The sequence below is a fragment of the Malus domestica genome, chromosome 05 (assembly GCF_042453785.1).
Source record: "Malus domestica chromosome 05, GDT2T_hap1".
NCBI lineage: Eukaryota > Viridiplantae > Streptophyta > Magnoliopsida > Rosales > Rosaceae > Malus > Malus domestica.
The window spans coordinates 7294133-7309305 of NC_091665.1; the positions used below are offsets into that span (position 1 = coordinate 7294133).

Genomic DNA, 15173 nt, shown 5'->3' on the forward strand with positions numbered 1-15173 from the left:
CTCGGCTTATAACTTATGTTGCTTTGGTTGGCTCGGCTTGTGGTGTTAAAGGTGATGGAGTCCCTTTTATAGAATAAGGGCTCGCTCCTCAATACATAAAATGACAGGCTAGAGTTGATGCTCGCAGCGAGGCGGTTACTCAGTAGGCGGCGATGCTCTCTAATGATGGTGAGGGAGTCTCTTTTATAGAATAAGGGCTCACTCCTCAATACATAAGTGATGGGCTAGAGTTGATGCTCGCGGCGAAGCGGTTGTTCAGCTGGCGGCGATGCTTTCTAATGATGGTGAGGGAGTCATTTTTATAGAATAAGGGCTCGCTCCTCAGTACATGAATAATGGGTTATGAGTGATGTTCACAGCGAGGCAGTTGCTCAGCAGGCGGCGATGCTCTCTAATGATGGTGAGGAGTCCCTTTTATAGAATAAGGACTCGCTCCTCAATACATAAGTGATAGGTGCTCTCTAATGAAAGTGAGGGAGTCCCTTTTATAAAATAAGGGATCGCTCATCAGTACATGAATAATGGGTGCTCTCTAATGAAAGTGAGGGAGTCCATTTTATAGAATAAGGGTTCACTCCTCAATACATAAATAATGGGTTAAGTCCCTCAAGTATTTTTTATGAGGTCCAATATATGGTACATAGTGTCGTCTCCCAAGTCTTCGATCAATAGAGTCTGTTGGCTGTAGACTTCAAATTGAACCCATGTATGGACCGAAGTGGCGGTTGTTCGGAGACGATATTTATATACCCTGCACTGAAGCTTTGTAGGTGAAGCTTTGAAGCTGGAGCTTTTGTAAATGAAGCTTTTGAAGCTGGAGCTCTCGAAGCTAGAGCTCTATAAATGAAGCTTTCGAAGCTGATTGACATAAGTGATGCTCATGAATGTTTATGTTGATTGACATGAGTAATGCTCATGGATGTTGACATGAGTGATGCTTATGAATGTTGACATGAATGTTTATGTATGATTGTTATGAGTGATGCTCATGAATGTTTATGTATGATTGACATGAGTGATGCTCATGTATAATTTTGGAGTACTGGACGTACTTTTGATCACCTAGTTGGTGATAATTGCGGCAGGCTGTTGAATAATTTTGGAGTACTGGACGTACTTTTGATCACCTAGTGGGTGATAATGGCAGCAGTTTGCCGGATAATTTTGGAGTACTAGGCATACTTTTGATCACCTGGTTGGTGATAATAGCGGCAGGGTGCTGAATAAATTTGGTAGTACTTGACGTACTTTTGATCACCTGGTTGGTGATTATAGAGGGCCTGGCTTTTTTGGGCACATGGGCCTTCACCTTCCACACAACATTTCAGCCTATTATTTTGGGCTTGCCTTTTTTTATTTTTTTTATTACCCTCTGATGGGGTTATACAGATGTCTCCGAAAGATTAGAAAAAAAAATTACATCATTCAAAAAATTAGAAAAGTAAATCACATCATTCTGGTAAGGTGTTTATTCCTTGCTTTTGCAGTGTGGGTGTTTATTCCTTGCTTTTGCAATGTCCCCATGTGCTCTCGCAGATGAAAGCCTCCCTTTTGCTTTCTGCTTTTTCTCGGTTTTTTTTTTCACTTTACTTTCGCTTTTGTTTTCTGTTTTTCTCTCTGCTTTCCGCTTTTGTTTCCCACCCCATTTCATAACTCAAGTAGACATATCCCCTGGGCCTTCATAAAGTGATTTCACATGGCTACCACCCTGTAAAGAAGATGTTCCTTGAAGCAGGAAAGCAAGAATGGTGAAGCTGGTCGGCTTGGTTATGGATCCAACGGCTGAAAAGCACAAAGATGCTCCTTTATTTGTATCCTGCTTTATCGGGGTGTGTGGCTCATCATTACCAACCTCCATCTTTGCACTCAATTCTTTGGATATTTCAACCACAAAGTTGAATACACCATCACCCACTTGCAATGGTATATCATGCCAAGGCGAAACCTTTTGACCGGAACGGTCGACGAAGAAAAAGGTTGTAGTCTAGGGTTTCGGGCTGGCCTTCCTCCTCGATTTGAACCTCGTGACTGTAGATAGCTGTGCAAATGAAAGACCTCCTGCTCCTGGACGAAGACGCCAACGATAGCGACGTTACTCTTCTTCTAATGAAGTAAAAGCTGGTAGTGTAGAGATCGGCTTCAACCCGGCTGGGTGTATAAAGAATCGTTCCACTAATTGAGTCACTCACTCAGTAACTCGTCCTTCGTCGGTTGTGTTTGCTGATCTCGAAAGATTTGTACAGACTTGGCAGACTCAGCCGGAGCGAGCGAGGTTGGGATCAGGAGCTTCTCGAAGATGATGGCAGTGGCGGCGGCGGAGAAGGAGGGGAGCGATTGGAGGAAAGTGCGGTGGTGATCGGGAGGGGGCCTAATCAACGAAGCCGCTGAACCAGCGGCGCATGGAGATTTGTCTGAGGAATGAGAGGGAATAATCCAGCTCGGAAAGCCCCAAAAAATTCCTCTGAAAACCCTAAAAACTCTAGGCGACGAAGAGGATGATGGAGGCGCATACAACAGTGGCAACACAGCGAAGAAGCTTGCCCTCCTGTTCTGAAACCAAACCTCCACTTGTCTTAGTCTTAGGTTCAGCTGCTTTGCCAACTCCTGTTTCTGCTTCAGATTTAGAGTATTGTGCTCCTTAAACGTCTCATCGAGCAGCGGAGATTGCTCTTTCGACAGCATCAGCTTTTTCCTTGACATGTCACCGCCGTTACCGTCTTCGTCGTCACTGCTGCCGTCGTGGGAGCACGAGGTCCTCTCACCTTCGTTCTTGTCGACGATGGGCTCCCTCTCGCTTATCTTTCTGCTTAGGCTCGACACCGTGCTGTTCGACGATGAAACCCCATTTTCTTCCTCGAAATTCGCCATCGACGGCCCCTCGTTCACGTCTATTCCTCCGAGAAACAACCTCGTATCTGGGTTTCGATCAAGAAATTGGAAGACTTCATTCTATGAAGTTCTGTGAGGGTGATTCTGCATGAGTTGTGAAGGCTTCTCCATGAGATTCCACTGCAAACAAGGCTCACTCTCATTGGGTTTCAATCCCAAGCTCAGACTCAATCCCAACCCCAACCCTTTCATATCTTTCATTTTCTCACTCATTTTCTCAGCAGCCAAACAGAGTTAGAAGAAAAACCCAGCTCCCAGATTACAGAGAAAAGCAAGAAAGAAACATTATTTCCATGTTCAGGTATTTGGGTTGATTTGTTTTGATAATCTTCTGTTTGTTTCTGGTGAACTGATTTGGGGAGAGTGTGAGTGTCTGGTTAAAAGGAATGGTTAGAGAGAAAGTGCTGGGGGAGGTTGGTTCGGTTTTGGGTTTTGCAGATCTACCACGGAGGTGAAAAAATGAAAGAGAACCAACATAACTTTTCATATCGATTCCCACAAATGGCGCCAAATGTTGATGCACAAAACCGGAAGGGTCTTGGAACAACGTAAATCCGACCATGAATCTGCAAGAAAGTAAATAACACAAGATGTATCGTGGTTCACCCCAATGTTTGGGCTACGTCCACACTGATTATTGTATTTCTCTGAAATGATTGAGGATGAGAGGGTGAGAGCTTCTGAGGGTGTGAGAGCTCTTCTCATGGCCTAAGAATTGGCCTCCCAAAATGAGGAGGGTGATGAGTCTTTTTATAGAATAAGGGCTCCTCACTTATTACATATTTGCCTCTTTATTTATTACATAATTACATTTGAGTCCGCAAAGTATTTATACGAGATCTAAATACGGAGGCCCTAAGTATGGCACAAATAAGAGGTATAATATTCTTCCTTGTTCCTTGGGCTTTAATTTGGTATGTTGTATGACTAGTTTTAGTTGAGATTTGGGGTTGAACGGAGCTTGGAAAGCTTCGGCACCCAGCCCAAAAACCTCAGGCCTAAACCCAGAAACAAGCCTAGACCCAAAACCCAAATCTGACTTGACCGAATTGAATCCCAGTTTCCAGCTAGCGTGTGGGTCTGTGCGGAGGCGCACGTGGCCACCTGTCTTGGCCAGTGAGTGGAGCACACGTGCCTCCGTCGAATGTATTATGCTCCGCTACCGTCCATTGCGACGTCGACTACTTTTCCGGCCAACTTTCCGATGACCTAACTCGGCGTGTGTGGTAGCGTGTGGCATTCCGAGCCGTAGCCCCGTGGCGGCGCATGGGGGTACCCAAGGTTCCCCTTTAGGTTTTTCGACGTCTTGAATCCGTTTACGATGTCCGTTTTCCCAAATTCAATCGTTATAGTATAGAATTAATTGATCATTTTATGTGCTTAGGCGCGTTTGTTAGTGACATTTCTTCCTTCTCTAGTTTGCCTCCTTGACGACGAAGTAAGGTGAGTGGACCCCTTACAAAATGCATGATTTAATTACTAGAAATGCATACATGAAAAACATGATTTTATGAATACGTTTTATGAAACGTTTATGAGTAAATTGGATTTACGCTTTATGAAATATCATGCTTTATCATATTTACATTCTTTGAAAGATTTATGGTTTATGATGATGATTTAAGCTAGAACGCTTCTATGATTTTATGATATGATGTTTAAGTTATTGAGCTTCGATTTTACACTATCGGCACGAGTAATCGAGGCTGTAAAATGAGTAAAATTATGAGCTGTTGGATAGAAAGAAGACTGAGATGATTGATTAATAATTTGTCTAGATATTATTATGATTTTAATAATCATGATGTTATCTGAGGAATTATTGAAAATTATTTCTAAAGTGCAAAGATAATTAAGGAGTCCAAAAGATTGAAATGTTATCGGATGAAAAGATCGAAGATAAGGCTCAGTTTGGATTTTATCCTAATGCATGGTTTTTGGGTTGGCAAATGGATATTAATTGGCAGAAAGATTAATGCATGCGTGGAGAAAGAGTTGAACGAGGACTTCTCTATCTCTTTATGCGGGTCTGCTTGGGATATACCACATCAGGAGAAGCCACAAGTGAAGAGTCGTGCATGGTAATGACTGGCATCAGGATAGCATCAAATCTGTTTGGATTAGGTCACGACATGATAATTCACTATTGTTGATGCAAAAAACCGGAGGTTTTCAAACAACGTAAATCCGACCGCGAATCTGCATGAAATGTAAAGAACACAAGATATATCGTGGTTCACCCCAAGATTTGGGCTACGTCTACACTGGTTATGTATTTCTCTGTAAGAGTTGAAGAGGGAGAGAGGGAGAGCTTCTCTGTGAGGATGAGAGCTTTGAAAGGGTGAGGATATGACCTAAGGATTGGCCTCTACTAATTGTGAGGGTGAAGGATCATTTTATAGAATAAGGACTTCTCATTTATTACATATTTGCCCATTCCTTTATCATATAATTACATTTACGTCCCTCGAGTATTTGTACGAGATCTAAATATGAGGCCCTAAATATGGTATAAACAGTAGTCCCCCAAGTCTTCAGTTAAGAGAGTCTTTTGGCTGGAGACTTGAAATTCAGTCCATGTGTGGGCCGAAGTAACTAGATGTTGTCTTGAACTGACGTTTGATATGAGGCAGTGCTCAGTCTGAAACGATGCTTCACTAGAAGTAGCACACACTGCGAGGCTGCTCGGCTCGTGGCTTATGTTGCCTTGGTTGGCTCAGCTTGTGGCGTTTGAAGGTGAGGGAGTCCATTTTATAGAATAAGGGCTCGTTCCTCAATACAAAAATGATGGGTTAGAGTTGGTGCTCGCGGTGAGGCGGTTGCTCAGTAGGCGGTTGCTCAGTAGGCGGTGATGATCTCTAATGGTGGTGAGGGAGTCCCTTTTATAGAATAAGGGCTTATTCCTCAATACAAAAATGATGGGTTAGGAGTGATGCTCGCGGCGAGGCGGTTGCTCAGTTGGCGGCGTTGCTCTCTAATGAAGGTGAGAGAGTCCCTTTTATAGAATAAGGGCTCTTCACTTATTACATAAATAATGGGCTAAGTCCCCCAAGTAGTTTTCATAAGGCCCAATTGAGGCCCAATATACGGTACATAATGTAGTCCCTTAAGTCTTTAGTCAACAGAGTTTGTTGGCTGGAGACTTCAAATTGAATCCATGTATGGGCCGAAGTGGCGGTTGTTCGGAGGCGGTATTTGTATACCCTGCACTGAAGCTTGGTAGGTGAAGCTTTGCAAGTGAAACTTTGAAGCTAGAGCTCTGTAAATGAAGTTTTTAAAGCTGATTGACATGAGTAATGCTCATGAATGTTTATGTTGATTGACATGAGTGATGCTCATGGATGTTGACATGAGTGATGCTCATGAATGTTAACATGAGTGATGCTCATGAATGTTGACATGAATGATGGTCATGAATGTTTATGTATGATTGTCATGAGTGATGTTCATGAATGTTTATGTATGAATGACATGAGTAATGCTCATGTATAATCTGTAGTACTGGGCGTACTTTTGATCACCTGGTTGGTGGCATGAAGGAGAGTACGGGTTGTACATTTCATCACCTGGTTGGTGGCATGAATGGCTAGTTGCCAAATGATATTAGAGTACGGGTTGTACATTTCATCACCTGGTTGGTGGCATGAATGGCTAGTTGCCAAATGATATTAGAGTACGGGTTGTACATTTTATCACCTGGTTGGTGGTAATAGCGGCGGGTTGCCGAATAATTTTGGAGTATTGAGCGTACTTTTGATCACCTGGTTGGTGCTATTTTGGGCTTATGAACCTTCGCTTTCGACACAACGTTCTAGCCCATTTAATTTGGGCTTTGCCTTTTTTTTTTTGTATTATTACCCTCTGATGGGGTTTATACAGATGTCTTCGAAAGATAAGAAAAATAAATTACATCATTCAAAAACAAATCTGACCCTCTGCTCAATAGGTCACACCCATAATTCACTTTTTTGCATACCATTACCACCGTAATTATGTCTGCTTCTTTGTATTTTCTTTTATTTCTGCTTTTGCTTTTACTTTCTTTTTTCACTTTCTCAGAAATGATTTCACATGGCTTTCTCCTTTTGCTTTCTCAGAAATTAGAAAATGATTTCACATGCATGAAACCGTGAGCACATGGCTTTCTCCTTTTGCTTTCTTAGAAAATGATTTCACTGCATAGTTGTATCCACACCGGTCCTGTTGACTGCTTAGCTATATCCACAACGGTAGGAGTCTGCCCTGCTGTGAGAGTCTTTGATTCAGTAAAGGTAATCTTCCCCGGGATGTCGATATCAAATAGCTGCATCTTCCTGTGTTTAGCTAACAACTTTCCATTGGTGCCCAGGGCACAGGAAGTATTGTACAACCAATCCCCATAACGCTCCACTATAGATCCTTCAACAATGGTGATCTTAAGACGTTGAGCAACTTCAGACATGTGGCTGTTGAAGGAAATGCATTGCCACCCGCATCAATGTCCTCAACATGAACAGGAAAATTGTCATTTGAAGACAGTGAAGTCGACGATAATCAAATTGGGATATGTCTGGAAAAAGGGTTGCAAGGGTGCTTTCTCTTTCATGAGGACCATGCACTAGAATCTCGTTCGTACCGACTTGGACGGTTTGGCTAGATTCCTCATTTATAACTCTATGATTATGGTCTTAAGTTGGAACAGTGCTTCGTCTTGCTTGAATCTACAAATCACAGTTAGGATCAACTTGCTCGCTGACCAGCTGAATGAGAATTCCCTGTCCAATCCCATTAATGAAGAACTCCCACTGATCCTCAATCTTCTCCTTTATTTTCTTCCTGATCGTCACCACCGCCTTCACCTGGATCTCTCCACCTCCGGAAGAAGACAACTTATCAATGCCTTTACTCTGCAATGGTGTTGCAGCCGTCACAGTCACCTTATCTCCGCTGCTGATCGCGGCCCTGACTGATCCCTGCTCATTGACCCGTGATCCAAGGACGTGGGCCTTCCAGACCCTGATGTAGTTCCTGGGCTGGTGACCTACCGGCCAACGGCGGCAGCTGACTTGAGAGAAGCAGTGGTGGATTGTTTCACCGCATACATATCTCCCTCTGAGATTAAAGTTTAATGCTTTACAGTAACAAGAAGAGTGAGATGTTAATGATATATAAGGAAACAGATTGCCAGTGAAACGACGGCGTACTTGTGTGTTTTGGGGGATTAAAGAAAACAGTGGCTGTCGAAGAGAGTGAGATTGACAGATCACTAAAGTAAAGCTAATGGGGGGAGTGGATGCAGCGTAGCAGAGAAGACGACGATGATGAAATTATAGAGAGAAAGAACTTTGTGTTTGTGTCTCTGTGTGGGTTTTTGCAGATTCATGGCGGAGGTGAAAAAAATGAAAGAGAACCGACACAGCTTTTCGTGTCGTTTCCCACAGACGGCGCCAAATGTTGATGCACAAAATCGGAGGTCTTCGAACAACGTAAATCTGACCGTGAATCTGCATGAAATGTAAAAAACATAAGATATATCGTGGTTCACCCCAAGATTTGGGCTACGTCCACACTGGTTATATATTTCTCTGTAAGAGTTGAAGAGGGAGAGAGGGAGAGCTTCTCTGTGAGGATGAGAGCTCTGAGAGGATGAGGATATGGCCTAAGGATTGGCCTCTCCTAATTGTGAGGGTGAGGGGTCCTTTTATAGAATAAAGACTCCTCACTTATTACATATTTGCCCCTTCCTTTATCACATAATTACATTTAAGTCACTCGAGTATTTGTACGAGATCTAAATACGAGGCCCTAAATATGGTATAAACAACTATTATTATGCATGGCACTTGGATTGGACCATTAGTTTGGATTGCCTCCAAATAATGGTAAGCGTTGATTGGTTTTGATGCAATTGCATGCATTATATCCACTGGAGCTGCATTATCATATGTTTAAAAATCCAAGTCGATGGGATTTCATGCATTATCACATCCCAAACAAGTGGGAGCGCCCACATGAGGGATTATCTAATATTCTTAGGAATATTACTTCTGCACGCGGGATACTCACGGCAAGCAACAAGCACTGAAGCCTACTGGCATTATAAGTATCGGGGTATTAGCAACATGAAAAGGGCATCCAATTCAATACACAACTGCCCTGCGTAAATTCTCTCTACAACCTTGAGATTTTTTCTTTTCTTTTTCACCGACACATCTTCAGTTGGCATAAACAGCATTGTGAAGGCAACCAGTGATATTTTCAGTTGGCATAAACAACACTGTCGCTGTAGAACCAGCCAATCTCACAGCATCTTCAGTCGGCATAGACAACACTGCGTCGAGGGCGACTGGTTATTTATCCAAGTCTCGGTCGAGAATGATTTCCGAATTCTTATTGGTCGAGGTCATCTCATCAACCTTCTCGGCGAAGTGAAGTGTTACAGTTTATTGGGCTCGGCACATTGCACGCCGAGTTATTTTATGATTGGATATTCTCAAGTGGGATTTAGAGTTCGGCATTTCGACGGTCGAACCACGTTTATTATTAAGACTTATATCTGTTTTGAGTATTTGTGCCTTTACATTTTGGTGTCAATTCGGTGTGAGTTTACTCTGATGAATACCATCACAGTGATCGAATCCGACGACGACGATTTGTGAACTTCGTAAGAATAGCAGCCTTGTCTTCAGGTTTGAGAATCCAGGAGGCTGAGACGTGTTCCTTTTTCGGCCGCAATTGCAAGATGCAGAAGTCTGCCGCGCACCCAACGCAACATCAACATATTTTACTCCTCGGCCAACAAGTTGGTACGCCCGCACACAACCGAATGACGTAGTTAGCTCATAGATTATTCGGCTTGCGCGCCATGTAGGCTTGGTAGTTTTTAAGGTCAACAACATGTTACTTTTAAAAGCTGTTGTCTGGAGGTTATTACTTTTAAAATAAGCAGATATTTTATTTTTACCGAACACTTTTTTACTGCTTAACTTTAAAATGAGCAACTTTTGGTGGAAAAAAGTCAATAACAAACAAGGCCTTAGCATTGGTTGGGTTGTTTAAATTTTTTTAAAAGTAGCTTCTTAAAAAAGTTGAGTCCTTAATTATGTTTGGTAAATGAATTTTTTTTTAATCATAGTTCTAAAACAACTGAAAGCAGAAGCAACTCTACACATACTTTTAAAAAAAGGTACTCTTTTTGTTGGAGGCCGGTGAACAGTACCAATTAATGAAAGGAAAATTTTATTTAAACCCATGTAACCTCTTTCTACATCCAATTTAAATTGCAAATGTAAATTGTCATTTTTATCCTATTGCATAATTATCATCAAGTACAAAATGAAATTAATAATAAAACCAAAATTTATCAATAAACCCACACACTATAATTAAATCTTACCATCACTTATTGGTTATCCTGTGTTTATTTTGGCTAAAACCCCAATAGCTTTTACAGAGAAATTTTTTTTTTTATTTTTTATTTTTTATTTTATTATTATTTATTATTTATATTTTTTTATCGATGGATGGTGATTTTGAAGTTTTGAATTCTCCAACCAATGTATGACTTGATTTATGAAAAAATTTTGTTCGTTTGATTTCAATTTTTTTTTAGAATATAAAAGATGAGTATTTGGGTTTCAAACTTTTTCTTTTTCGTCAATCCCGGCTAGTTTGTCCTCCTATACAAAACCCTTTCACTTCAACTTCATTTTACATTTGTTGCCGTTTTGATTGACATTTGTTCTCATTTTAATTAAAGGAAAACTAATGAAAAATCGATTTTTTTTTTAGTTTTAATGAAAAATAACAAATGAAGGTGTATTGAATAGTACCAGGAAAAGGTAAAAATGTGATTTTTCGTCAAAAGTGAACAGTACCAGAAGTGTTTCGTTAAAACTCATTTTAATTAATTGCTTGGGGATAGTACATGTTAATGAGTGCACGTTAGATGAATTTCTTTCATCAAATAAAATTAAATAATTGCGCAAAAACACAAATACAAACACCAAAACACAAATAAACTAAAAACAGCAGCTCCAGTAGAAATTTGAAACTTTACCAAAAAATCAAATAAGATGTAGTGAACCAAAAAATGCAAAGAAAAATTTGCAAAAACAAAAAGCTCTATTTCTAAAGAGCCAAAGGTGGGAGGGGAGACAAAGGACTATTTTGACTTTTAAGTTTCTTTGAGATTTTATTTTATAACGGGTGTAAAGATAAATATACATTTTAATTGGGTTTGGAAAGATATTTTAGGTAATAAATTTGGATTTAAAGAGATTAATTTTTTAATAAAAAATAATATGAGTTTATAGGGTAAGTTGAGTATAGAAAGAGGTTAGATGAGTTCAAATAAAATTTCTCTTAATGAAACTTTCATATTGACAATCCTACCTCCATCCCTACTCTTTTTTTTTGTTGCTAAAATCACTTTTAGCACTATAGTTTACCAAACATTTGTTTTTTTTTTTTTCACAACTATTTATTCTCACAACACAACAGAAGTAGTTATGGAAAAAAAAAACATGACTGACACAGATTAGCCCTTAATCACTCTAATTAAAATTAAATTGCTAGTGGCATTTATGTAATTGTACTGGAAAACAAAAGGAAACCAAAGCCAAGGCCAAGGACTGGCAGCCGAGTTGACCACCTGAACCTGATCGCTCCACCAAAATTTGTGGCGCGCGTAGTTGGAGTGGAACCCACCGTCTCTCCCGGCAGAACGCCCTTTCTAATCTCTCTCTCTCCCCCCCCCCCCCCCCCCCGCGGCAATCTCCCTTGGAAGGAACTGGTGTGGTGGCCAAGTCGACACCGACTAATAAATCGCCGGTATTTTTCATTTCCATTTTCACCTTAATTTCTGTCTCTTCTTGCTTGTCAGTCATTGTAGAACAATCAGATGACGATTTCAGGCAGCTAGGGAGAGATGTTTTTTGTTATACATATATACATGTTTTATATATATATATCTACTGATGTGGTGCTGGAGGAGTTTGGAAGGGAAAACAGTTAAGAAAATAGATGCTTAGTTGATTGAAGAAGCACCTCCTTTGTTCTTTTTGGTTTGTTCATCTTCTTCTGAATAAATATAGCATGCTCGACTCGAGTTATTGAAAAGAATATTAATCTAGTACTACTGTCAATGTAACTATTCGGGGAAATTGTTGACCGCTTTTATCATTTTGATTGTAACTTTGGCAGCTTAATATTATTGCACGGATTGGGAAAGGTTAGATTAATTTCGTCTTTTGACGGGTGAGAAATTGTTAGATGCATGCTCTCTGCTCATTTGATAACCATTTCGTTTTTTGATTTTAGTTTTCAAAGAATGTGGAATAATAATGCACATAGAAATGATACACAACACATAAACCAAAAACCGAAAAACTGAAAACAATTTTCAAATCGTTTTTTTCTTTCTTTCTAGTTTTTTGTTTTCATTTTGTATGTCATTCCATACAGCCGACTCCACTTGTGGTCATTTTGTATGTCAAGACTTTAAGAAAAGATAGAGTACTTGGAGCCAACGGAAGACTTAGAGCAAAACTGAGCGCAGTGATGTTCTAGGATTCATACAGCTGATCCCACTTAGTGGGATAAGGCTTTGTTGTTGTTTTTTGTTGTATGTCATTCCATGTGCATTTCGCCCTTCTCCCTCCTACCACACTCCCTCCACATTCTTGATCCACCATCTACTTTCTCTCTATATCTAGTAATTAGAAATGGAAAGCAAAAACTAAAAACAAAATGGTTGTCAAATGGGCCTGAATGGTACAGTTTATGATGTTGGTTCACTAAACTAAATTTCATGATTACAACAACAAAATACTCTCATGTCTCTTCCCTTTTTGGTTCCACGTTTTTCATTAACCATGAGTAAGCTGTTTTATTTTTCTGACCCTATTGACTTTTTATTTGATTATTGTTCCAATTTTTTTACAGTGCCGGGATGCTAGGAAAATCATTAGCTTCCCCATTGATAACCCATGATTGTGCAACACGCTTTTGCTTTTCTACTGTGAGTACCATTTTCTGGAAACTTTTAAAATGCTAGATCGTATGACTCTATTTGTTATAACTCCATTGATTATTGACGCTATATGTTGACCTCAGTATAAAAACTTGAATGCTTTTAAAGTGGTGAGTTTGATACACTTGTCATAGCTAGTTTTTGGGTCCCTTCTTCCTCACTTCCAAGTGGGTTGGAATCGCAGTTTCCCTAGAAACTTGAAAGGTTTTGAGTTGTGAGTTTCAAACACTTGTCATCACAGCTAGTTTTCGTTCCCTCTTTGGTTTGAATGTTAGATTGGCAATGGCATAGATAGTTTTTGGGTCCCTTCTCCCTTTCGAGTTGCTTGTAATCTCAATTTCTGTAGAAACTTTAATCTTTTGAAGTTGGTTAGTTATCTACTCTATGCTCTTCGGTTAAAAAAATTTCATGTTATATTCGTTGAGGTTAGAAGATAGGTACTGAAAATTTTAATCCTCTAGCAGCTTTTCTCATTTTATTGTCAAACTCGGTGTATTGAGTTAGACTCTTGCCCTTGGAAGAGTAACTACCCTTGACGCTATTCAAGGGAAAATTGTAATCTTAGCTTATCATCTCCTTGGTATACCATGTCTGCAGAGGCAGCTGATCATCCTTTCCTTCACTGTCTTATTGCTTTCAGATTGTGGAATTTGTTTTCTGAAGCAAGGTTGAATTTGGTGATTTCATCTTCCCATGAATTTTTATTTACTAAGAGACATTATACTTTCTTTAGAATGATAAAGGCCTTTTTTTCTTTTTGTGGAATTTCAGTGTGTTTTGTAGTTTTCTTAGGGCGGAAAAGACTGAATTTTTTAGGGAAAAGGTTTGTAGGAAGTAGATTTCTTGGGGGAGGAAGTTAGATTTTTGGCAGTTGTCGGCTTCAGTTTGTTGCGAATTTAAACACTTCCTTTCTTAATTGCCATCCTAGTGCTTTTGGTCCATTCAAAAGTATGTGTCTGCTTTTTCGGCTGAGTGGTATAATGTAAATTCCATGATGTTTGCTTTTCCTAAATTTTCAGTAGAATGTAAGTTAACTTGATGTTAAACTGGCCAGTAAACGCATTCTGTGTAGAAACGAAATAATAAAAAGAACTCTAAAGCATAAGTGCAAACAAAATCAATTATAACGACGACACAACCTCAAAAAGCATGATATGTATCGAGTGACATAAAGGTCATACCCAGTGCACAAGGCTCCCGTTTTACGCAGGGTCTGGGAGAGGTGAAAGTCGGCTAGCCTTACCCCCATTTATGGAGAGGCTGCTCCCAAGTCTCGAATGTAGATTTGTTCTTACCTGTTTGCTGATAGATATATCTTCGTATTGTAACTTTTTCTATGCTTTGCCTTTTCCATTATTATTTATTCTGTATGATGTTCAATTTTTATACTTATGGTCTGCAAAGGTGCGTTGCTTTCAAGTTTGCAGTATGACATAATATTATGATAATTCTTGCTGCAGCCTGATGTTGTAAATACGGCACCGAATGTCAGATTGCGTAATTTTTCACAAAATCCAAACAGAGTAGCTTGCTCACCAGGTTTGTCTACCAAGAAATGGGTATTACACTCAACTGCAGAGATTGAAAATACGACTTTGAAAGATGAAGACAGGAAGGCATGGGAAACATGCCGGGAAGCTCTATCTGCATTTAGTATCAGCAATGAAGAGGGAGAGAAGATACTTGGAAAAGCATTTGGCCTGGTTCATTCACCGTACTGGGGTGAAAAACGGAAAACTGAAGTACCAAAACTTGAGATTGTAATCGAAACACTGGACTATCTTCGGAGTTTAAGCCTTTCTGACGATGACCTGTGTAAGTTGCTAAAAAAGTTTCCAGAGGTTCTTGGATGTGATCTTGAACAGGAGGTGAAAATCAATGTGCAGATCTTGGAAAAGGAGTGGGGAATAAAAGGGAAATCTCTCCGAAACCTCCTTCTTCGAAATCCAAGAGTATTGGGTTTCAATGTTGATTGCAAGGGAGATTGTATGGCACAGTGCACGCGATGCTGGGTTCGGTTTTAGAATTGCTTTTCAAGGAGTTTAATTTTCGCGTAGTCAATTGAATTTGTAAATCTATTGCAAAGAAGCATCACAATCTGTATGGAGGAAATGTTTCTGTATAATTCAGTTGGGGGGAAAAAAGTTATCCGACTCCTGTGGTGATTCATTTTTCAAAGCACAAATCACAATTTGACACGTGTGCAAATGCTTTTTGAATTTTATAATTTTAACGGAGAGTTGTTGCAGGAACTCAAAAAAGTTATCTTGCA

At 39.9% G+C, this 15173-nt stretch overlaps 1 protein-coding gene and 1 pseudogene across 1 annotated transcript; one reads left to right on the forward strand and one right to left on the reverse strand.

Annotated features, from left to right (window-relative positions):
* Positions 1–2181: 2181 nt before the first annotated feature.
* On the reverse strand, positions 2182–3185 carry LOC103444950 (homeobox-leucine zipper protein HAT3-like; annotated as a pseudogene).
* Positions 3186–11550: 8365 nt separating this feature from the next.
* Positions 11551–15054, forward strand: LOC103444852 (uncharacterized). Its single transcript, XM_029101939.2, has 4 exons — positions 11551–11700; positions 12073–12126; positions 12814–12889; positions 14362–15054. The coding sequence occupies exons 3-4, from the start codon at positions 12821–12823 to the stop codon at positions 14923–14925; spliced, it is 633 nt and encodes a 210-aa protein (XP_028957772.1). The 5' UTR covers positions 11551–11700; positions 12073–12126; positions 12814–12820; the 3' UTR covers positions 14926–15054.
* The last annotated feature ends 119 nt before the right edge of the window (positions 15055–15173 follow it).

Excerpts from the sequence above, each read along its gene's own strand:
- LOC103444852 (XM_029101939.2), top strand. The coding sequence starts at position 12,821 with ATGCTAGGAAAATCATTAGCTTCCCCATTGATAACCCATGATTGTGCA. Across the intron at positions 12,890-14,361 it reads CACGCTTTTGCTTTTCTACT|CCTGATGTTGTAAATACGGC; the intron begins GTGAGTACCATT and ends TTCTTGCTGCAG.